General features: G+C 36.9%; 1 protein-coding gene across 10 annotated transcripts in view; it reads left to right on the forward strand.

Moving 5' to 3' along the window:
• The window catches only part of SMAD1 (SMAD family member 1), a 77,626-nt gene that overhangs the window by 50,529 nt on the left and 2,764 nt on the right, over positions 1-24,333 (forward strand). For all 10 annotated transcript variants that reach the window (XM_078001426.1, XM_078001424.1, XM_078001425.1 and 7 more), the window contains 4 exon segments: positions 7,828-8,085; positions 10,617-10,733; positions 14,769-14,990; positions 21,709-21,965. In XM_078001426.1, the coding sequence (XP_077857552.1) occupies positions 7,828-8,085; positions 10,617-10,733; positions 14,769-14,990; positions 21,709-21,965 (854 nt within the window).

Below are 24,333 nucleotides of genomic sequence, written 5' to 3' on the forward strand. Positions count from 1 at the left end.
ACTTAGTCTCATTACTAGACTACTTTACCACTGACAACTTGGTGATAGAATTTCAAGCAGTACTTCAAAATCTTAAAAAAGCTCTCACATCTAGAGTTTACAGGAATCCTTTCCAGAGCTCAGCTCCTCTCTACAATTTTAACTGTTCTTTTTCATTCTTTTCCTTGTACCTTAGCAACGCAGAAAAGCTGAGTGTAATAGCAGAATCACAAATATCTCTGAAACTTTTGCTTCCTGAAACATTCTTAGTTGGGTTTCCCTGTTGACTGGAAAAGGGATTTTATTTTTAACAGAGATGCACAGTTTGAAAAGCAGAATTATGTCACTGAGAAAAGGCAGAAATCTGAAGGTTTTTTTCTCCTGAGATAAAAGGAAAATAGATCAGGAAAAGAAGATAGCTTCAGCCTTTTAAAGATATAACACAATTAGAGATTTTCAAATGGGTGGAGAGGATTAGTGAAATCACCTAGGGGCCTTTTTTCAGAATACATTTGAGGGGTTGGGGTGGGAAACACGATCTGGGTTTTTACTAGGGTTAGAGCTCCTAGGATACAAGAAGGCCATACATGGTCTGATTTTTAAATAACTCAGAAGAAATTCATGTGTACAAAGAACGATGTTTTAACGTTGGGCTCCTCTTTGAAAGCAGATTCTTATTCAAATTAACCAATAGGAGCAGCCCTTAAAGAGGGAAGTCCCACACTTTAGCCATATTTTGAAGTTACCAAGCAGGGTCACCTTAGTGCACTAAGAAAATGGTTCCCCAGAAAAGTCTATGTTCCCATATTTGTTTTCCATAAAATAGGAACAGTCCGAGACATAGAACAAGTCAGAGGGAAACATTGCTCACCCTCTCTCCCTTCCTATTGGTGACCTGAGTTGGGCCTACAGTTTGCAAATCCTTATTCTTTAGGCTGGTAAATCTCTCACCCAAGAAATGAGAATTGCACAAAGAAAGTGTGCTTAAGCATGAATAATTGAGTGTTTCTTCTTTCCTTTTCTCCTAATAGAAAACATATTTTAATTATTCTTTACTGAAATCTTGCTGAAATGAAAGGAGCATGAAGTGGGGGTAGAGTGAGACATCTGGGAGAGAACCACAGCATTGTCCTTCAGGATTCCACATAGGGAGAGAGGCCTGGGCCTTGTTATTTTAGAGCAGCACGTGTGTGTAGGCTTAACCCAGCCTGACTAACTTCCATGTGTCTCCTCTCTGCTACATTAATACTTCTTTCTAGGGCTGGCAGCTGTTCCAGACCTAGCTCTTTACTTTCCTGAATTTAATTAGTCATTGCTTATAGTTAGTGTGAACATTTATTGTCCAAGCCAGGAGGCTTGAAATTGACAAGAGTCACCTATTACTAATTACTAATTGGACAACAGGTACAAATTGGGACTGTCCCAGGCAAGCCAGAACTTACAGACACCCTACTTATACAGTCTCCGGTGTGGGTGTGGTGGCTCATGCCTGTAATCCCAGTGCTTTGAGGGGCTGAGGCAGGAGGATAGCTTGAGACTAGGAGTTTGAGGCCAGCCTGGGTAACATAGCAAGACCTTGTCTCTACAAAAAATAAAAATTAACTGTGCATGGTGGTGGGCACCTGTAGTCCTAGCTGCTCAGGAGGCTGAGTCAGGAGGATCGCTTGAACCCAGGAGTTAGAGGCTGAATTGCTCTATGATCATGCCTGTGAATAGCCACAGCACTCCGGCCTGGGCAACATAGCAAGACCCCAGCTCTAAAAATAATAAAGTTGTTTTAAAAAAAACAAAAGAAAGAAGTTTTTGTAAGTGCTGCTGTGGACCATGTGGTAGTAATTACCAGCTAGAAGATACATTGGAGAAGAAGCCTCATTTAATCTCATTGAAAGTAGCAACAACTTGATAAATTTAACAAGAAATGTACAAATCCTGTATGTAGTGTTAGGAACTGAGTTGCGTGCCCCAAAATTGATATATTGAAGCCCTAACCCCAAACACCATAGAATATGACTGTTTTTGGAGATAGGGCCTTTAAAAGAGGTAATTAAATTAAAATGAGACTGTGGGCATGGGCCCTAATGCAGTCTGACTGGGGTCTTTATAAGAGGGATGAAACATGCAGAGACATCAGGAGAAAAGACCGTGTGAGTACACCCTGAGAAGGCAGCTGTCTGTAAGCCAAGAAGAGAAGCCTCAGGGAAACCAACCTGCCAACACTTTGATTTTGGATTTCCAGCCTTCACAGCAACAGTGAGAAAATAAATTTCTGTTGTTTAAGCCACCAGTCTGTGGTATTGTGTACAGCAGTGCTAGCAACTAATACAGACAGTACTTGTAGAACACAAAAGTAGGCTTGAACAGACCTTCCTACATCTTCAAAAGGGCATTTCAGTATCATCAAGATATTAATCTTAATTTATGAATATAATGTGACCTCAATAAAAGTGTTAATAACTTTTTTTTTCTGGAAGTAAACAAGGTCATAACTGAAGTCATATGGAAAGCTTAAGCATGCAAACAAAACACTGAAAAGGAAGAACTGTGAGAGGGGCTGGCCCTATCAGCTATTAAAATCTCTATAAAGCCTTTATAATTAAAACAGAGTGGTACTGGGGCACAGACTAGAACAGGATGAAATGTAGTGGAATTAAATGTCTGAAAGTAGACTCAAACATTTATGGAACTTTTTTTTTTTTTTTAAGTGGCAACTCCAATCACTGGGTGAAAGATGGGCTTTTAATGAATGGTGTTGGGGTTAACTGGCTAACCATTTGGGGAAAGATAAAATTAGATCCATTCCTCATACCACAAATAAAACTAAACTCCAAAGGGATCACACACAGATCTGAATAAATTATGAAACTTTATATGCACTAGAAGTATGCATGGATGAATTCCTCCTTATAACCTGGGTATAGGAGAAGACTTTCTAGGACTCAGAAATCCATATACAATAAAATAAAATGTTGATAAATGTGACTACCAAAAAATACACATAAGCAAAGTGAAAAGACAAATGATAATCGTAAAATATCCACAACGTATATCACAGGCTAGTATCTCTAGTATGTTGTTTTTAATGAAGGGTGAAAATACAAAAATGGGCAAAAGGCATAAGTCAGCAGTTCACAGAAAAAAATGGAAAAGCACTCTCTGAAATACATGAAAAGATGATCAACTTTCTTTATAAGAGAAATGTAAATTAAAATTACACCAAAATGCCATTTCTCACCTATCAGGTTGTCAGGATTCAAAAGCTTGACAGGCTCTATTCTGGAAGATGTGGGAAAAAGGCACTCCTGTGTGACAGTGCAAAATGGTGCAACCATTGGGAAGGGGTGCTTGACAATAACAAAGTTATATATGCATTTACCCATTCACCCAGCATTTCCACATCTAGGAATGTGCCCTGAAGATACACCTTTGACAATGCTACCATATATATGCACAGTCATTGCAGTATTACATTTTATGGCAAAATACTGTGAAATACCTAAATGGCCAGATATGGGAGATTGTTAAATGAACTTTGGTGTTATTATCTGTCAAACCACATGAGGAAGACCTCTGTGCACTAATATAAAGTTATTTCTCTTATATAGGTGAAAAAAGCAAAGTGCAAAAGAGCATGTATAGCAGGCTACCTTTCTTTTTAGCAGTAAAGACGAAATAAGAAAGCATCCATTTATCTGCTTGCTTTTTTCAAGAAGAAACACAGGATAAACCAGAAAAGGAAATTGGTGACCCTCTGAGGACGTTAAAATTGGAGGACTAATTTAGAAGGGACAGGGTAGGGAGTATATTGTTTTGACTTTAAAATCATGTTAATATTGTCTGTATTTACAAAGTAAAATTAAGTCAACAAGAATGAGAGAGGGAAATTCCTAAAACTAAGTGCAAACAGCAACAGATGTATTCAGATAAACTAACTGTGAAAGGGAGAAATTGAATAAAATTTCAAAGTAATAAAATAACACTGAAGAGGGGGATGAATCCAAGTAGATTTTAAATGAATTTGAATGAATCCAAGTACTTTGTATACCAAAAAAAAAAAAAAAAAAAAAAAAAAAAAAAAAAAAAAAAAAATTAAAGAAAATAAACCCAAAACTTAGTAGGTTTATTTTATAATTTCTGAAACTTTTTCAGTGTATTGTAGAATTAAGCACATTCATAAATACTTTGATGTTGGTAGCCAAGGTTCTCACTGTTGAAGTAAGGAGATACAGATAGGAAATAGAGAAAGGCAAATGAAAACCCTGTGGAGTTGGCTTACACTTGAATGTAACAGCATAACCCAATTTCTAACACACACGCACACACACAGGGCTTAGAATCAGTGTGGCTCCAGTAGACATGCAGAACACAGCCACATCCCAGATTTTGGTTTCTAAATACTATTCCTCACTAAAGGGAACCAGAGATTGCTAGACTGGTGGAAAGGGAAGGTAAGAGATAAGCCTGGAATGTCTTGTTCCAGAAATTAAGAAATATTCAAATAATTGGAACATGTTACAAAGGCACAAGGAGTAGCTTGAACAGGCACCCAATGGCCAAATCTAAGACAATATCACCATCGAAATAAAGACGGTTATAGATTATAGCTCATTGATTAAGAATCCATGAAGCCATACTGATGACTATTATATATAGGTATATAGACACGAGATAGAAAAGCACGTCCTCGTATTACAATTCTGACTAATAATTAAGGAATAATGGATTTAAAATTCACCAGTTCACAACCATTATAGCAAAAATTTATTCAAGCAAAATGGATGCTAAATATATGGAATAAAGCTTGATGAGGAACAGGATATTTACACAGTCTTGTGTCTCACTACTTATTAATTACAAAAGGAGAGACAGTAACTGTCTGCAGTGGAAGAAATGCACAATACCTTAACCAAGGGATCAGGATTAAACCTCAAACAGGCAGACACATCGTGTGCTTTTGTGTGTATGAACTGAGAAGGGAATAATACCACTTACCTAGTAGTCTAACCAAAAATCTGAGAGTTTAATCACGGTGAAGCATTGGAGGGACCCAAATTGAGAAACAGTCTGTAAAATAACTGCCTGTATTCAAAAATGTCAGTAGCATGAAAGCAGGAAGGAAAAAAAATGCTGAAGAACTATTCCAGATTACAGGAGACTAAAGAAATAATGACAACAAAGTACAATATGTGATTCTACCTTAGGTCCTGTATCAGGAAGTTGCTACATAGGACATGGTTGAGACCGTTGACAGAGTTGGAATATGATTTTATGTTAGATAAAATCAGCAATGTTAAATTTCCCAAGTTTGATAACAAATGTGTATATGTAAGTTAATGTTCCTTTTGGGAGTTGCTCTGAAATGCTTTAGGAAAAAGGGATATGTATGTTACCTGCTCTCAGATAATTCAGAAGTGTATTTGTGTTCTGGGGCCGGGGAAGGGAGGAGAGAGAATGAGTTAGTTAATGTGGCAAGATGTTAAAAATTGATGAATCTGGGTAAAGGATATTTGCGTGTTCTTTGTACTCTTGCAGTTTTCTGTAAGTTTGAAATTATTTCAAAATAAGTTATTTTTTAAAGTTCATAGAAGTTTTTATAACTTCCTCAAGCTGGAAACAACCCAAGCATTGGGTTGTTTTTCTTTTCCCCAACCCAAGTATTTATCAGCAGAAGACAAAATTGTATCATCAAATAAATTGTAGTTTATACACATAACAAGATGCTACACACACAACACTGGATGAATCTCACATTGTGAGGAACACGTATGCAGATTATCAACTTGGGGAGCAGAAATACATTGCCCTTTGCTGTGGCCATTGCAAAGGCTAGTTCTTCCTCCCTGACTACCCCCATCTGCAAGTAGTAGGAACAAGTAAGTCTCCAGTTCTAAAACTGTTAGGAAACAGGAACTGCTAAAACAGATGCTCCACTAAGTGTTAGGGTGGTGTAAAGTTACTGCAGTCTTTGCCATTAAATGCAAAAAGCACAATTATTTTTGCACCAACCTTAATGGACTCTGTGAGTGTGTTTTGGGAGGGAGGGGTCCTCTAAAGGATAGAGGACATGACAGATTGATTCTAGTTGCTGTATGGTGCTGCATTTGTGGGGAGGGGTTTAGGGGCCAATGTTTCCCCCTTTTACGGGTAAAAATCGTAATTGAGACCATAGCTAGATGCCTGTAAAAGGCAAGCTGGGAAATGGCAACTCAAGTCACAGCAGCTAAAAGAAAAGGGAGCGTTTATCGTTGCAAAGGTAATTGAAAGGAATTGGACTGTTTGGGAATATAAATTTTTATTGGCATTGGGGATCCCTTATCAGGAATGTTTCTTCAACAAAACAAAAGCATTTTATAGTTCAGATGACTATTGAAAGGTAGAAGAAGAAATTATGCTTTTAATGGTTTGGTTTGGGAAGATTCCATCACTGTACTAAAAAGAAAATACATTTATTATATACTCAAAAGATTTGTTCCTAAAGGATCAAATAGGGAAATAACAAATCTGATGCTATGGGATTATGTAGGAGTATAAAATGTAGCACATGAGAAATTTTAATACTTTTTAAAATACCTATTTTTATCTAAAAAGCAATGTTCAGTTCATAAAAAAGTGATAATCCAAGTGTTAAGAGCACTTTTTACTGTAGAAATGATATAAATTTTGCATAGATTCCCTGGAAAGCCCTCAAAAGTCTGCTAAATTCCTATTGCCACCAAATATTGTTTCTTTGGGGAGATTCCTAACAACCAACAATAATCATAAGTTTTAAATCTCTCCTCTCATGCAGTTTATAAAATGGGTTGCTTTTCTCTTTGCAGCTGAGGCCACGGGAGCTGGAGGGATTGCAAAGGCCTTTGTTAGAGCATCCATCTGGTGACCCTGGTAGGGAAACTTAGGATCTAACCCTAGGATCTGGCTGGGCTCTGTAACTGACTGTTAACCAGCCCTGCCTTTCTAGGATAATTATATTTATAGTGGCTTTGCTTCAGGAGGTTTCTGGAGGTTGATGACCATGCCAATTATTAACTCCTTAGGTTCCTGATATAGAGCATTTAGGAGTGACAGGAGTTGTTTTCTTTGCTTCTCAACAGGTGCCTGCCTGTTGGGCCACCTTTGTACCTTGAGTTTTCAGTTGGCAAAATGTGAATTGTATGACCTATTTCTTTCTTGACCTCACAGGTGGTGGTAAGGATTCTTGAAAAGTGGGTAAGATCCTTAGAAAAAAGATGTTCATAAAGTGTGACTCCTAGGACAGGATTCAAGATAAATTCTGTCCCACAAAACGCCTCGTATTTTGTATAATTATCTTCATGGCATTTGAGTTTTCTACAGTTCACTGATTTTACCTCTTCAGCTCTATTTACTATGCTGCTTTTTTTGTGTTAAAGTGAACTAGTGTGTCAGCTTAAAACACTTGTGGTGAATAATTCATATCATTCAATAAGCATTAACTCAAATGTGAAGTCTTACCAACTGGGGCTGTGAAGTGTAAGTGTCAATGGTGATAAACAATTATGCTTTGGTTTTTAGTGAATGAAAAAAATTAAGAATGAGAGAACCTTAACATTTGTAACCTAAAAGATTGTATTTTGCCAACTTTCTTTGGGCAATTTGTGAATACTGCAAATCTCAGGCGTAGGTCATCAGTGATTCTAAAGGGATTATATTTGTTCCTGCATTTGTTCTTGAGGGTAAAATAGCTTTTCATTTGAATGATGCTTTTGAGTTGGCAGCAGGGCATGGAACAGATAATTTGTTGTTGCTTACAGATTATGTTTTACTTTATTGTGATGTAATTATAGATCATTATTCTCATTTTTGTCCTTCTCTTTTTTCCCTTCCTTTTTCTAGTACTTCCTCCTGTGCTGGTTCCAAGACACAGCGAATATAATCCTCAGCACAGCCTCTTAGCTCAGTTCCGTAACTTAGGACAAAATGAGCCTCACATGCCACTCAACGCCACTTTTCCAGATTCTTTCCAGCAACCCAACAGCCACCCGTTTCCTCACTCTCCCAATAGCAGTTACCCAAACTCTCCTGGGAGCAGCAGCAGCACCTACCCTCACTCTCCCACCAGCTCAGACCCAGGAAGTCCTTTCCAGATGCCAGGTAGGTTGGAATGTTCAGTGATGTTCTGTGGTCACATCAGTGTTACCACAGTGTCATGGAAAAACTGGGTCAGCCTGCAGTGGAGGGAGGTTTTCAGTCCCGGTATATGACATAGTGCTCTCGCACTTTTAGGATACAACTTTTGGAGAAAGGAGACGACATAGCCAAGTAAGCAAATGTCTTATTTTATATTTGTCAGGCACAGATGCTTGAATAAGCTATATTTTTCCCTTGTTTTTTAAAAGGTTTTGAAACAGCTGCATCCTTCTGGGAGTGGCATAATTGTTACAGTCTTTACTCTTGATAAAAAGAAAAATAGTGTGTTACACACATTTGCTGTTATGAGAGCACAAGTTCAATTAGCATCGTTTTCATACATGGAAAAAATTCCTGTTGTAAGTGCAACCTCAGAAAAAGTATTTCCTGAGGGATGATCCCACCCCCTACTTAATTAAATTCATTTAAATGATGATGTAATCCCAAGAAATGTATACTTTAACAACAAAGGAATTACAACAGAAGTACTGGAAACCTTCTGCTTGTTCAACTTAGCAAAGACAAAAAACAATTATCCTCTTTTTTTAGACATAACTGATGGTGTAATAGTTATCAAAATACATGATTAATAAGGACATTATATATTTTGAAGTTGCAGGTTAATGAGCAAGCATCTCCAAAAAAAAAAAAAAGAGTGGCAGATTTCTTGCCAGTAGACCTTAAGAAGGATACCCTAAACAAAAATATACTTAATATCTATTAATGTTTTTGGAAGGGAAAAGGACTGGGCAAGTGTATTTATTGGGCTCCTTGAAATGTTTTTAAGTAAATTTGAATTCAACATCAGTGCTAGGCCTTCAAAAATTGAAAAGTGGTCCACATTTATATTGCTTCCTTTTATTTATGTATTTATTACTTTCTTTTATTTAAATCTTGTTTATTTCACATTGCTTTGTCTGGTTTTCACTCCAAAGCTGTTTGGGCTGAGAGTTGGGAGATAGACTAGTTTAAAAATTAAAGTAACTGGTGACTTCCCGTCTACCTCACTCCCTTCCTCCTCACCACTAACCTGTATGATGGGCAGGTTAGTGGCGAAGAGATACATTTCAGAAGACTTTTGAGCAGTGACGGCAGCCCAGAGTGGCCACAAGATTGAATTAAAGGTTATTGCTTGAATTTACACTTTGTCCCTAGATGTCAGAGATTAAGGCACAGGCCAAGTAACAGAAATATGGAAAACAGTTGCAAGGGACGGGAGGAGGTGTTTGTAGGAATAGTAGAATAGTATCAAGAATTATCGGGTCCCTCTTGGTTGTGCTGATGCCACAGGTTGCCAATGAAATTTTCACCAGCTTCTTGGCAGAAATTCATTGACTTGGGCTCAGAGGAGGCTCTTTGTCTTTGTTCCTGGCTTGAGATAAAGCCGAGTCAGGCTTACAGCTGCAGGGAAGAGGCTGAATTAAAAGAAGCTGGAGAAAGGGCAAAAGAGGCATCCAGAGAAGATCCCAGTGGTCCTGTCTCAGTACTATGAGTCGTTGCTTGTTAGCAGCTGGATGTGAAGTTACTGGGTTATGATTCAGCAGGAGAGTGAGTCTTGGAAATCACTGGGGCCTTCTGAAGGAACAGCATGAGTTATGCGTATTTGACAGTTGCTCTGAGTGGTCTCAATTACTTATCCAAGCATTCGCGATTCCCTCAGGTAAAATTTTGTCTCCAAGACTGTCACGTATGCTAGACGGGCTCATGATAGCTAGTGAGGAACTTGCTTTTGGATGGAAGAGGATTATTTGTGAGAAGCCTATACCCTTTGTTTTATATTAAGAAAATGCAAGACTTGTGTTAGTGTTCTTTGTTTAAATTAAAAAATCATGTTTGCCTCTTATTTACCAGAAGAAACATATATGTAAATTCTGAAATAGAAGATAGCTGTGACAAACTGATTCATTTTCTATTACTCTGTTGCTAGAGGTTTTAAAGCTAGTGATCATTTAAATGGGTAGGGAGAATGTGGTCCTAACAGATTCCCTAAAGTCCTGGAAAATTAACAGTTCAAATCAGTAGGCTGTAATGAAACTCAGTTGGTAAATTTTCTAAAAGTCTAGAGATTTAATGCAAAAGACCCTGAAGCTCCTTTTCTTAAGAAGTCCATTGAAGCTTTCAGAGGTTTTCCATCTACCAGTGAAACTGAAATGCAGAGGTTCTCTCAAAGCAGATTATATTAAAGTATGCTTAAAATGCTCTTCTGATTGCTTTTAAACAGCATGATCCTGGATAGGCAAACAGCTTCTAGAACTGGTATATAGTATAATACTTTTCCTCCCACTGAATTTTGACAAAAATGTGTATGATTGTGGCATGGTTAATACTTTTCAGAAATTGTACATCAAGGCCACTGCCTGTAGCCATTAGTCTTTTAATGGGGAGATTGAAATGGCAACTTGATCTCTTAAGAATTTCAGTACAGAAGAGGATATGTGTTTTGAGCGTGTATGTTTACTAAGGGTTACGAAATAACTTCTTTAAAAACTTCGTAGCTGATACGCCCCCACCTGCTTACCTGCCTCCTGAAGACCCCATGACCCAGGATGGCTCCCAGCCGATGGACACAAACATGATGGCGCCTCCCCTGCCCTCAGAAATCAACAGAGGAGGTAAAACTAATTGCTACCTGTTCCTTTTCTTAGAGTCTAAAGTTTGTCCAGATGTTACTTTCTCTCACAAATTGTTGTTAGTCTTTAAAAAGAGAGCTATTTGAGAAAAATAGAGCCCAATGATAAGAGAAGCTCAGTAGAATTCCTGGATAACAAGTAAGTCTTTCATTTAAAGAACAAAAATATACTGACTTAACTAATGAAGACCTGAGAATAATTTTGCAGTTATCTGTTTAGATCTTTAATACTTAATCATTTTTAACTGATGATGAATTTTTTTGTTTTTTTTTGAGATGGAGTTTTGTTCAGGTCGCTCAGGCTGGAGTGTAATGGCGCAATCTTGGCTCACTGCAACCTCCACCTCTGGGTTCAAGTGATTCTCCTGCCTCAGCCTCCTGAGTTGCTGGGATTACAGGTGCACACCACCACACCCAGCTAATTTTTGTATTTTTAGTAGAGATGGGGTTTCACCATGTTGGCCAGGCTGGTCATGAACTCCTGACCTCAGGTGATCCGCCCACCTTGGCCTCCCAAAGTGATGTGATTATAGGCGTGAGCCACCACACCTAGCCAAAAAGAGTATTTTTAAATGAACAAAATGGTATTTAGAAACCGTAAGTATAACAGAACTAAAGTAGAGTTTTCACTGGTGATTTCCAAAGTTGGAAGTTGGTATAACTGGGCTGTCCAAAGGCCTTCTTCTGTAATTAGGATAGATACTCATAAACCCCATCTATTTTTCAGCCCTTTTATGTCTGTAACTACAACTGGAACAAACTAATAGAATTTCTTTCTTGCTGTTTGTTTCTAACTTTGTTACTGAAAGAAATTGAGGCACAAGTTTTTCCCCTTCTCAGCCTGAAGAACTTGCAGGCAGAAATGAAAATTTCTTCCCCCTCTAGTAACAGGCGGGTCTTTGATTCCAGCACTGTATTGTCCTTAGCAGTGACAGGGTGGAGGACACCGTCACTCTTCCAGCCCTGCATAGGCAAGTGGCATAGACTTAAGTGAGCAGAGAACTCAGGTAAATGAGTTTGGTAGACTCTCTGAGAATCTGTTAGAATCCACAGCCACACTAGCAAATAAAACTGTTCCTAAGTAACGTCTCATGAAGGAAAGTGCTTCGCTGCTGCACTCAACACATGGCATGGGTCATGCAGTTTATATAATGTTTATGCAAATTGAAGTTAAAGTGCAGTTTGGTTACTAGGTATGTCTTACTTCATTCTTAGTGCTTTTTTATTAAAATAGGAGATACTTATTAAAATAGGAGTTGCTTATATTTTTAAGTACTTAAAATTGATTTTGTCTCTATGATACATTATACAGTGGTAACTGCCTGTCATTATACATTTATCCAAACCCATAGGATGTACACCACTGTGAGTGAACCCTGATGTAAACTGTAGACTTCAGGTGTAGGTCTGTAGCATGAATGTTGGTTCATCAGTTACAACAAATGTGCCACTCTGGTGGGGGATATTAATAATGGGGGAGGCTAGGAAGGTGTGGGGGTGGGGGACATATGGAAAATCACTCTATCATATACTCAATTTTGCTGTGAATGTAAAACTGCTCTAAACATCGATTTAAAAATTGGTGATGAAGGCTGGGTGTGGTGGCTCACGCCTGTAATCCCTAGCACTTTGGGAGGCTGAGGCAGGTGGATCACCTGAGGTCAGGAGTTTGAGACCAGCCTGGCCAACATGGTGAAACCCTATCTCTACTACAGATACAAAAATTAGCTGGGTGTGGTGGCAGGTGCCTGTTGTCCTAGCTACTTGGGAGGCTGAGGCAGGAGAATCACTTGAACCCAGGAGGCAGAGGTTGCAGTGAGCCGAGATCACACTGTTACACTCCAGCCTGGGCAACAAGAGTAAAACTCAGTCCCCCCCACCCAAAAAAAAAAAAAAATCGGTGATGAACTCAAAGGACCTTTCTTGGATATACAGTGTCATCAATTGGAATGTACACCGTTTTAATCAATATGATTTTTAAATCTTTTTTATTACCTCTGTGTTTTATGGTTCCTGATTATCTCTTAAACATCTTATCATACATAATTCTTTGTCAATGAACACTCTGGTTGGGGGAAATAACCCTTATTTCACACATCTGTGGAATTTATATTTGGAGACCAGGATACCAGGGGAGAATAGGCACAGTACCACACTATTAGGAGCATGTGGACCCAGTAACTATTATTGCTAAACCCAAAATGTCTGATTTTAGGAAACAGATCTTTAAATTGCTTTAAGATTTTTTTCATTTAAATAGCTTTAAATATTTTTTTTCTTTATAGTTTATAGTCAGTATTTTCACGAGGAAGGAATGTTGGCCATTTTTTTTCTTCCCTGCCTTTTTTTTTTTTTTTTTTTTTTTTTTTTAACTTCTTTTTAACCTTTGGTGATTTCCCTAGAGCAGGGATCAACAAACTACAGCCCACAGGCCAGTTCGGCCTGCTATCTGTTTTTGTGAATAAAGCATTATTGGGCCACAGCTGTATTCATTCATTACATATTGTCTATGACTGCTTCTGTGTTACAAGGGGAGAACTGGATAGTTGTGATAAAGATTATACAGCCCACAAAATCTTTCTGGCCTTTCACAGAAAAAATGTATCAACCTCTGACCTAGATGAATAGTATTTTGAAGTATCCTGATAGCTGATAAAAGCCTTCTGTTAATAATGTTGCAGTCTGCTTTAAGATTTGGCACTTTTAAATCACTAAAGTTTTGCTCTTTGGATTATGGCAAATTGACGTGGTAGAGTTGCTTAGCAAGCAGGGAAGATAGTGTATGTTTTTAGCTAACTACTTACATATATAAAGCAGCTAACTTGCGTGTGGGTTTTTTAATGAGTATTTTCCTTGGTTTTTTTTTTTTTCTTGTGTGTGTGTGGTGTGTGTTGTTGTTTTTGTTTTGTTTTGTTTTTTACCAATTTCTAAAAGTACATTTTAGTATTTGTGGAATTTGATGTTAAGAACACAGAGGTGTTTCTCCCGTAGCAGTTATAGTCTGGGCTTCTGATGTGGACTGACTTTCTTTTCTTTCTCTTATTATTGTACACCCAAGACTTCAAAACCTCAGATCATTATATTATTGGTATGCTGGAAATATATGGTTTGTATTCCTGGAATCTCTAAAGCAGTGGTACTAGAGGTTTTACTACAGAAGGAATTCATCTTTAAAGCCTTTTAGTTGCAAATGTTTAGAACCATGTTCTGTTGGGAGATTTGTTAGTCTTAAGAGATTTGACTTAACAAGCTGCATCCTGTCAGTAAAGTTGGGTAATTTCCATTGTTGGCCCATTCTGGGAATGGAGAGACAAAACACACCTGCTCTGCATGACTTAAAGCAAATATAAGGAAGTTAGCATGAAATCTGGATGAGAAAGATATGATTCATTCTGTAAGAATGGCCAGCTGGCAAGATTTCTTCCTGAGTTTGAGAACTGGAGCAACACTGTAGCTGTGATAGTTATTGGCAACTTAATATGAGGTAAAGTAACTTTTTATCAATAATTAGAAACTGATTTTCATTGCTTTGAATAAGCATAGGCATACTTAGCCTTGCCAAAAGTAATTCATTTTTATGCCAATACCTTTGGCATATTTCCTATCTTCTATTGTTCTCTTCCCACTTATTTTTTCACTTGTCACTTGTTGTGTTTCTTTAGATGGTGAGCCAAAGTCTGTGGTAGGGGTGATTTCCATTTCTGCATATTACAAAGCAATTAGCATATTGTTAATATTCAACAAAAGCTTTTGCTGTGCTTCCTTAGCTGGCGTTTTGGTTATCTGATAGTAACTGGAGAAAATGGTTTTCCAATTTTCTCCAATTAGAGTAAGGAGAATGTCATATTTAGTTAAGAAGTACCTGCTTTAAACATCATAGAAAAACTGCATACATTATAATAGCAATTGCTTTTCCAATGTCTTCATTCCATGATCCTGAGCCAATTCAACCACACGGTTTCAGTTTTTGAGAGCCTGAGGCACTAACCTTGGTTGATATAATGTTTTCTTTCTATAGATGTTCAGGCAGTTGCTTATGAGGAACCAAAACACTGGTGCTCTATTGTCTACTATGAGCTCAACAATCGTGTGGGTGAAGCTTTCCATGCCTCCTCCACAAGTGTGTTGGTGGATGGTTTCACTGATCCTTCCAACAATAAGAACCGTTTCTGCCTTGGGCTGCTCTCCAATGTTAACCGGAATTCCACTATTGAAAACACCAGGCGGCATATTGGAAAAGGTGAGTTTTTGCTTTAACCTCTTTCGGATGTTTATCTGTTGTGTCCCTGTTCCTCCAGAGCTGACTTAAAATCATTCCTGTAACAAACTAGTGTAGCAAAGACCAGGTAATGTTCACTTGCTGCAGTTTGTAAATATTTTTCCAGTTTCTGCTATCTAGAAGCTCTTGCAGTCAGTGATTTTTGTGGTCGATCAACTCTCATAATATTGAAATTAATTACTTGAAATTATGATTTGCCATTTTAAGACACTATTCTGTATGATATTTTGCTACAGAATAAATTGGCTGTTAAAAAATGAATTACAACCTAAAATTAAAAGCAAATTAAATTAATTGCTTAATTGTATTTCAGATGAATACCATAACTCAGTAAATAGAAAAGAAAGAACTAGATTCTAGCACAAACATCGTGCAAGGTGGCACAATAGAACCCTGCAGTGAATGTACCTTCACAGGGACACCAAATTGAACAACTGTCCATATAAGAAACTGTCCATATAAGAACAACTGTCCATATCCTCAGCCTAGGCTGAGTGGAATAGATAGAGTAGGGGTAGGATTTCAAATAAATCCCAAATTCTTTTTAGTAAACTTGATTATTTCATAGCAGTATGAGTGAAACCATTCTGAAACTTTCATATGTAAAGATGAAGCAAATGACTAAATGTGTGGATATTGTTGGGAGCCTGGGTTTCCACTGTGGAAGACAGACATATAAATGCAGGGGGGAGCAAAAACTAAACCCTATGAAGGAGAATAGAGGTATCAATGCAAAATTCTGATTTTAATAATACTTATATGTGTGTGTGTATGTATGTTTATGTTCTCATGTATTACATATGTGCGTGTGTATGCGTATGTATATGCGTTTTTACGTGCGTATGGTTTCTGATCTGCCTGCTGAAAGGGCCCAGAAGCTTCCATACCCAGTAGCAATAAGCATGTCTAGTGTTCAGATCATCATCACTAATACTGTGTCCCACTAAAAGGAGCTAGGGCTCCTTGAAGAAATGGCTGACCCCTAGGCTGGGATAGGTAGGCACAGGAGGACCCTAGAGCATCTGTTATGGCAGAAAGTAAAGAAATGCTGATGGAAATCATGGGGCATGCCTCAGGAGCCAACTCTCAGACAATTTGAGCCCCCAAATAATTACAGTATGAAGTAAAATTACAGAATTTTACTTCATTTTATTTATTTATATTTTTTTGAAATGGAGTCTCCCCCTATCACCCAGGCTGGAGTCCAGTGGTGTGATCTTGGCTCACTGCAACCTCCACCTCCCAGGTTCGAGTGATTCTTGTGTCTCAGCCTCCTCAGTAACTGGGAGATTACAGGTGTGCACCACCATGCTCGGCTAATTTTTGTATATTTAGTAGAGTCGTTGAGTTTTACCTTATTGGCTAGGCTGGTCTCGAACTCCTAACCTCAAATGATCAGCCTGCCTTGGCCTCCCAAAGTTCTGGAATTACAGGTTGTGAGCCACTGTGCCTGGCCTCAGTATGGCATTGAATTTTACACCATTGAAAAACCATATGAATTCGTAAGTCCATACTCATAATAAATAGATAAATAAGTGAATGGGGAAGGCTGGTTGATAAATACAGAGTGAGTGCTAAAGTTCGAATATCATCATTTTGCAACCATCATAGTAATGATCAGGCAAGAATCATCAATGGATGCTAAATATAAAGAAAATGTGTATGAGAATCAGTATATTTGCATGGTCTTAAGAGTGTTTACCCTCAAACTGCCTTTTAGTATGAGGGAGAATAAAAAGCATTAACTAAACAGTGGAGAAACTGTATCGTTTGTATTTTAATTGTAATTGTATAATTGATGGATGCCCAGTTTTGACTGGGAGATCAAAATTATCATCACCAATGAGAGACAGATGGGTATCATTTACCTCCAGATGTCATACCCTGAGAAGGCCATAACATCACCTACGCAGGATTCCAGCTGAGAATGCAAATCCTAATCTAATCCTGAGGAAATATCAGACAGACTCAAAACATTCTATTAAAAAGGGTGAAGAAGGGGGACTAATTTTTCCAAGATATCAGTGTCAAAAGACAAAGGTATGGAAATGTTCCAGATTAAAAGTAGTTAAAGAGATATGACACCTGCATGCAGTATCTAGCCCTGGATATGATCCTGTACTGAACCGGAGAAAAATATTAATGTTGTAAAGGACATTGTTGAGGTCAGCAGGCAAAACCGAAATATGAATGGTGGATTAGACCAATGTTAAATGTATTAGCATTGCCAACTATACTATGGCTATATAAGAGACAATCCCTATTCTTAGGAAATACTTAAGTAAGGAAGTGGTTCAGGAATAAATTAGTATATAAAGATACCTGTCCACTCACCATCTATCTACCTAAAACCTGTGTTACAATACATACAGACAGACAGACACACACACACATGCATGGTGCGTGTGCAGCAGCAGTGGGGAGAGAGGGCCCAAGCGATCAAGCAAATGGAGTAAATTGTCACAATAGATGCATCTGGATAATGGTTATACGGGTATTCTTTGTTCTGTTTTTCTGTGTTCCCTTTCAAACTTTTCTACAAATCTGAAATTATTTCCGGGGTAAAAGTATGAAACAGTGACCTGTGAAATTTAGAACAGTGGACCAGATTAAAAGGTTATTTATTAGATGCTTTAAAAGCACTCAAGATAAAGTGTAACATTTAATCCTGCGGGAAGAAAACTCCAACTCTTAAATCAGGAATTGGTAGATACTTTCTTATATAACTAAAGGAAAAAACTCTGACTATAAATTTAATAATGAAATGCTAGAACCTAGGTTCATAACATACATAGGTATCTGTCTCTGGTCTGTAAACCTCTGAAATTGTATATAAACAACATTTTGCATACATTTGGGAGGAAAGGACATACTTTTCATTAAATTCTAAAGATGACTCTTATCCCAAAGTAGCAAAAAAAAAAAAAATTGTACTATGGGACATTTCCTCCTAAAACATTATTAAGAAAATAAGGATTCTTGGAATGCTGTTATTTAAAATTGTTCCAGATGCCCTGAATAGTGTACTCAAATATACAATTATAGATAATGGAAATAAGGCCAGATTATTATGTGTAGATGATATGTGTGATTGACAATATTCTCAGGATAGATTCTTGAAGTGAAATTAGTAGATCAAAATCTATTGATATATTTCACCCAATTACTTTCCAAAAAGAAATTCCAGCACTTTGGGAGGCTAAGGCAGGTGGATCAGTTGAGGTCAGGAGTTCGAGACCAGCCTGGGCAACATGGTGAAACCGGGTCTCTACTAAAAATACAGAAATTAGCCAGATGTGGTGGCACATGCCTCTAATCCCAGCTACTCGGGAGGCAGAGGAAAAGTTATCACTTGAATTTGGGAGGCGGAGGTTGCCGTGAGCTGAGATCAAGTCACTGCTCTCTAGCCTGGGTGACAGAGGGAGACTGTCTCAAAATAAATAAATTAATTAAAATAAAATAAATAAATACATACATACATAAAAGGAATTTACATTCCTACCAGAAATATATGAGTGCCTTTCTCCCTTCATCCATGCCAGTATTATGGTTGGGCATTGTGCCTATTCAAATGATACGATTATTTATCTAGAAACCTCCAAAGAATCTATCTTTTAAAAATTATGTAAGTCAGTTTCCTTTAATCTGGTAATAACCAGTTAGAAAATATAATGAAAGGGGAAATCCCCTTCCCAATAGCCACAGAAAACATCAGTTTCTTCGAAATAATCTGAACCTGCCATATGTGAGAATTACATGAATAAACCAAATTTAACTGAGAGAAGGAAAATGTGAATAAATAGGCAGTCCGTGTTCCTTAAAGGGAAGGCTTAATATTGTGAGAACATTTTAAGCGTATTAATTCCATCTAATTTAACTTATAGGTTAAAGCAACTCTTTTCAGAATCACAGTGTGATTTTTTTGAAAATTGGAAAATGTATTCTGAATATTACCTGGAAGAATAAGCAAGTAAGGCTAGCTAACTTTGTAAATGGAAAAATATAGAAAAAAATTATTGGCATTAGGGTTAATAAAACATTGTAAAACTATAAGTAAACCAGTGTGTAGACAAAACAGTAGAATGAGTTAAACTCAGACTATTCTGTACATAAAAATATAATGTATGTTAAGTGAAGCATAGCAAATCAGTAGAGTCTTCTAATGGTTCTACAAAACCAAGTTAACTTTTGGGTGAGGCTGGAAAAGAGAAACCCTGACCTCATACTATATATGCAAACAGATTAATGAGTTGAATGTTTTTCAAAAGGCAAACAATTAAAAAGCTAGAAGAAAATATGCTTGATCAGAGAAGTAGAAATTTTCTAAGCATAAAAAGCAACAAAGGATTGTAAAAGGTTTGACTAAGAGATTGCATACTTCTGTAGGCTAAAAATATGTCACAAATAAAAGACAAAGGACTAACAGGGAAACAAATAAGAAAGTATTTATATCCTTCTTACATGAACAGTTCATAAAAAAAAAAGTAAAAATAGGACCCCAGTGAGATAAATAGATAAGAAATATGAACAGTGAATTCACAAGAGAAACACAGATGGCTGATAAACTTTGAGAACATATCCAGCCTCACAGGCAAATTAAACAATTATTTGTCAACTATAAATGAGGGGAATTTTATTTTTGCTATACACGCAGATTCAGTACTGGCACGGGTGAAATGAGAAAAGCATTCCTACACTGCTGGTGACAGTGTAAATTGATGCATTCTGGAAAGTCATTTGGCAGAGTTAATCAGCAGCCTTCGATCCAATAATTTAACTTCCAGGAATCTCTCCTAAGGATATTATCAAAAATTGTCCAGAGACATTTATCATGGCATTACTATAAAAGCAGAAAATTGCTATCAGCCCAGTGGTCCACTAATGGGAAAATCATTTTAAAAACACTCATACAATCATACAGATATTTTAAATGTTTGCAAAGACATTTTAATGATAGCCAAAACCAAATACAGTGTATCAAACTATTAATAATTATTGCCTCTGAGTCACTAAAAGAGTGATAATATTTTCTACCTCTTTATATTTTGATTTACTTTCTGATTTTTCAGGATGAAAATTTGTCATTTTTATCAGGAAAAATTAGTAGCACACACACTCTTAAATTGTTTTATCTACATCAGGCCAAACAAATGGGCTTCTGTTCCAGCAGCTATTTAATTGTTACAGAAATCCTAACTGTTGTGTATACATATAAACACAACATGTAACATTTTCTATGAGACACAGTATAGCCTTGACTAAGCCATACCAGAGTTACCTACAAAGTGGATCATTTAAACCCACATAGGATCTAACGCTGCTGGGGGACCTATATAAAGTCATCTCCCACAGTGGTGTGGGGCTTTGTGAGAATGAGTTTTTTACCCCTACTTTCCTTTTTTTAAAGGCAGGGTAAGACCAATTTGCTACACTTTAAGCAGTCTGGGTCTCAAAGGAAGAAGTTCGGAGCAGGTGATAGTTTAGTGAGATCTAATTTTACATACACCGTATGACTTTTCTAGTTTCATTTTCATGGTTTTTTTTACTGGATCTCATATCTTACAGCTCTTGGCAATACTTCTTCCACCTGTGACTTTACAGTTCCTCTCTTCTCTTTCTCCTCTCTTCCCTTTCTAAAATTTTCCAAACATCTTAGCTGTACAATAAATGCAAAAGTGCTTTATAGTAAATACATAGCATCCAGGTTTTATTATGTTGTATTTTTAGAGTGCAAATATACTTTCCATGTCTGGCCAAGTAGGACATTAATTACTTACCAAAATGAAATCGCTTCATTTTGTTGTTGTTGTTGTTGTTATTTGAGACAGGGTCTCACTCTGTCACCCAATCTGGAGTGCAGTGGCTTGATCACAGCTCACTGCAGCCTTGACCTCCTTGCCTCATGCAATCCTGCCACCTCAGCCTCTGTGTAATTGGGACTACAGGTGTGCACCACTGTGCCTAGCTGATGTTTTTTCTTTTTTTTCTTTCTTTTTTTTTTTTTGGTGGAGATGGGGTTTCGCCATGCTGCCCAGGCTAGTCTTGAACTCCTGAACTCAAGCAATCTGTCCACCTTGGCTTCCCAAAGTGCCGAGATTACAGGTCTGAACCACTGTGCCTGGCCTATTAGTATTTTTTTAAACATTTTGTTATTTTTCTAGAAACCTCCTAGATACTGTGTTAACTAATACAGTTAACTAAGATTTTATCAATCATACATCAGCCATCCCCAATCTTTTGGCACCAGGGACCGATTTCATGGAAGACAATTTTTCCACAGGGGATGGGGAAGGGATAGTTTCAGGATGAAACTGTTCCACTCAGATCATCAGGCATTAGATTCTCATAAGGAGCACGCAACCTAGATCCCTCACATGCACAGTTCACAATAGGGTTCATGCTTCTATGAGCATCTAATGCTGCCACTGATCTGACAGGAGGAGGAGCTCGGACTGTAATGCTTGCTCACTCACCTCCTGCTGTGTAACAGGCCACGGACTGATACAGGTCCATGGCCTCGGGGGTTGGGGACCCCTGTTGTACAGGACTTAGAGAATAGCTATCTAACTAGCCGAAGTTTAAATCCATGTAAATTTAAGTTTCTGTGTTGAAGCTGCACAGGTGCCTTTGAGCTATAAAAATTAATAATAACTAAATTATATGCTTTGTCTTCCAATAGGAGTTCATCTTTATTATGTTGGAGGGGAGGTATATGCCGAATGCCTTAGTGACAGTAGCATCTTTGTGCAAAGTCGGAACTGCAACTACCATCATGGATTTCATCCTACTACTGTTTGCAAGATCCCTAGTGGGTGTAGTCTGAAAATTTTTAACAACCAAGAATTTGCTCAGTTATTGGCACAGTCTGTGAACCATGGATTTGAGACAGTCTATGAGCTTACAAAAATGTGTACTATACGTATGAGCTTTGTGAAGGTAAGTGAACTCTGACTCCTCCATTTAGGGTCTAACATACTTTTGCTGTGCTTTTTTTTTTTTTTGGCAATATGTGAATCTATATCTTCTTGATAATATGTTTATATTAGCTGACTTATTATCTAGGCATTTTTAAACTGTAACAAGAGTGTCAATTATTAGGAAAATATCATAGGAACATAGGAGTACTTGTATTAAATATCAATAGCTGTGGGTTTTAATAGCCTTTTCCTTATTCAGATAGCACCGCTTTAGCTATTGTATTACCAGTAGAATATGTTATGTTACATATTTAAAATATAATTTAAATACATGGTTGTTTTACAAGATCAGTTGAGTAAACATATCTTCCTTACTTTTCGTTCTTTGTTTTTAGTACTTTTATGATGGTAATGCTTGTTTTTGTTTCAAGAGTAAGGAAGTGATCTTTTTGTAAAAATTAAAGTTCATCACATTGGAAATTGTGTTTGGTCAGGTTTTTTTAGTGGTTTCAGTAAGCCTCATGATTTTCTTAACAATTCAAAAGTTAATAAGGCCCTTGCCCAAGATAAATAGATGCCTTAGCTCAAAGATTGCATTGTAAGGTTTGATGAGGGAGAAGGTTAAACACATTGCTCATAATAATTGATCTTTTTGCTGTCTCATCTTCTGCCTCTGAGAAATAAAAATTTTTAGGATGCCATTGAAATCTAAAAAACCTTAAATGTCTGATTAGATTTCATGAGTCAGTGACTTATTCTAGTAACTGACCTGTCTCTGAATTCTCAAAAATAAGTTTCATCCTCTTGTACTTTGAGAAACAGAACTAATTATATATTTGAGTGAGGCAATTACCTTTTATGTCTTCTGTTCAGAAGCTCACAAAACTTGTTGTTAAACCTGTTTTGTAATGTATTTATTACTGAGGATAATTTTGGAGCCTTACTTGTTAATCATCCCTTAGATCAAAGATACCTTTTCCTGAATATAATTACTTTTCCTACTTATTTAAAGCATCTTAGATTTTCAGTGTGTTCCCTTAGTGTTTGTTTTTGTTTGTTTGCTTGCTTGCTTCCTTTTTGCAGTGTACTTCAACAGTTATTTGTAGCTGAGTCTGGTACCTTGTTAGTATTAAGAAATTTTTTTTACACTTTGAAGAGGTTGACCTATATGCTATGTACATATGGGGCTACAAAGACCTATCTTATTCATTATTAACATGTGCTGTTTAATTTTTGACTTAGCATTTGGCTCAAATGGTTTTTAAAATTAGAACAGTGACCTGCCAGAAGTGTTTTCGTTTATTGTTTTTATTGGTATGGAGGAAAGAACAACTCTTGAGAGTCGAGGTGCAGTTTCCAGTTTTTTCCTGCCATTTTAACTGTGTGATTAAGGCAGATTTCTTCTCTGGTTCTCATCTTTATTATCTTTGAAATGGGGGTGGATGGAGTTGAGAACTGTGGTAATTATTATTAAGGTCCCTTAGTGAGTCTATTATTGAAGGACCACTCTAGGAGAATTTATGACTTTAATGTTCCAATTAGCTTCCTGCTCAAACTCATTTCTTATTGTTTATCCAATCAATGTTCATTATTTTACTTTTGTACAGTTTTAATAATTTACTTTTACACAAGTAAAAACTTTTACACTAATAAAAGTATTTATAATGCAAAGTTATGCATTCAAAATTTATTAGATTTTATTCGTTCAGCAGATATTTTAGCACTATTTCAGAGAAGTAATACAAAGATGAAAAAGCACCTAAAGTCTCTATTATCAAGATCCTTATGCTCTAGTATATCTTTAATTATAATCTGATAAGCACTAGAATGGAGAATTATACAAGATATAATGAACTTAGCCTGGAAGTTGGATTTAGAGAGCCGAAGGTAAATAATATTTAAAAATCCTGCTGAATGTTAAAGAGAAACTGTTTATCATATATTAGCAACAAAAAATGTGCACACTGTTTTTACAGAACTGTTCTTTATTATATGGACTGCACACTTTATCCTCTCCCACTCAACATTTTAAAGAAATTGTAACAGAACATTTTACTAACAGTAGCCAATCTTGAGCTGTTTTCAAAATGATTTTTGGATGTTAACATAAAACATATTTTATAAATTATTTGTACTTTAAACTCTATGTCTGAAAAGTCCAAGTCAGCTCAGCTGAACACATATTTATAGAGCTTCTGCCTTCTGTCGTTATGCTATATATCGGAGGTAAAGATAAATTCCTGCCTTCAAAGATGTTGATATCTGATGGAGGAAACCTGCACATAAGCCTGTAAATTAAATTTAGGAGTTTGTTTATATTTACAAACGCATGAGTGTACGTACATCTATGTAGATACATATATCTATATAGATGTAGTTTATACAAG

This window comes from Macaca mulatta, chromosome 5 (assembly GCF_049350105.2).
Source record: "Macaca mulatta isolate MMU2019108-1 chromosome 5, T2T-MMU8v2.0, whole genome shotgun sequence".
NCBI classification, from domain to species: Eukaryota; Metazoa; Chordata; class Mammalia; order Primates; family Cercopithecidae; genus Macaca; species Macaca mulatta.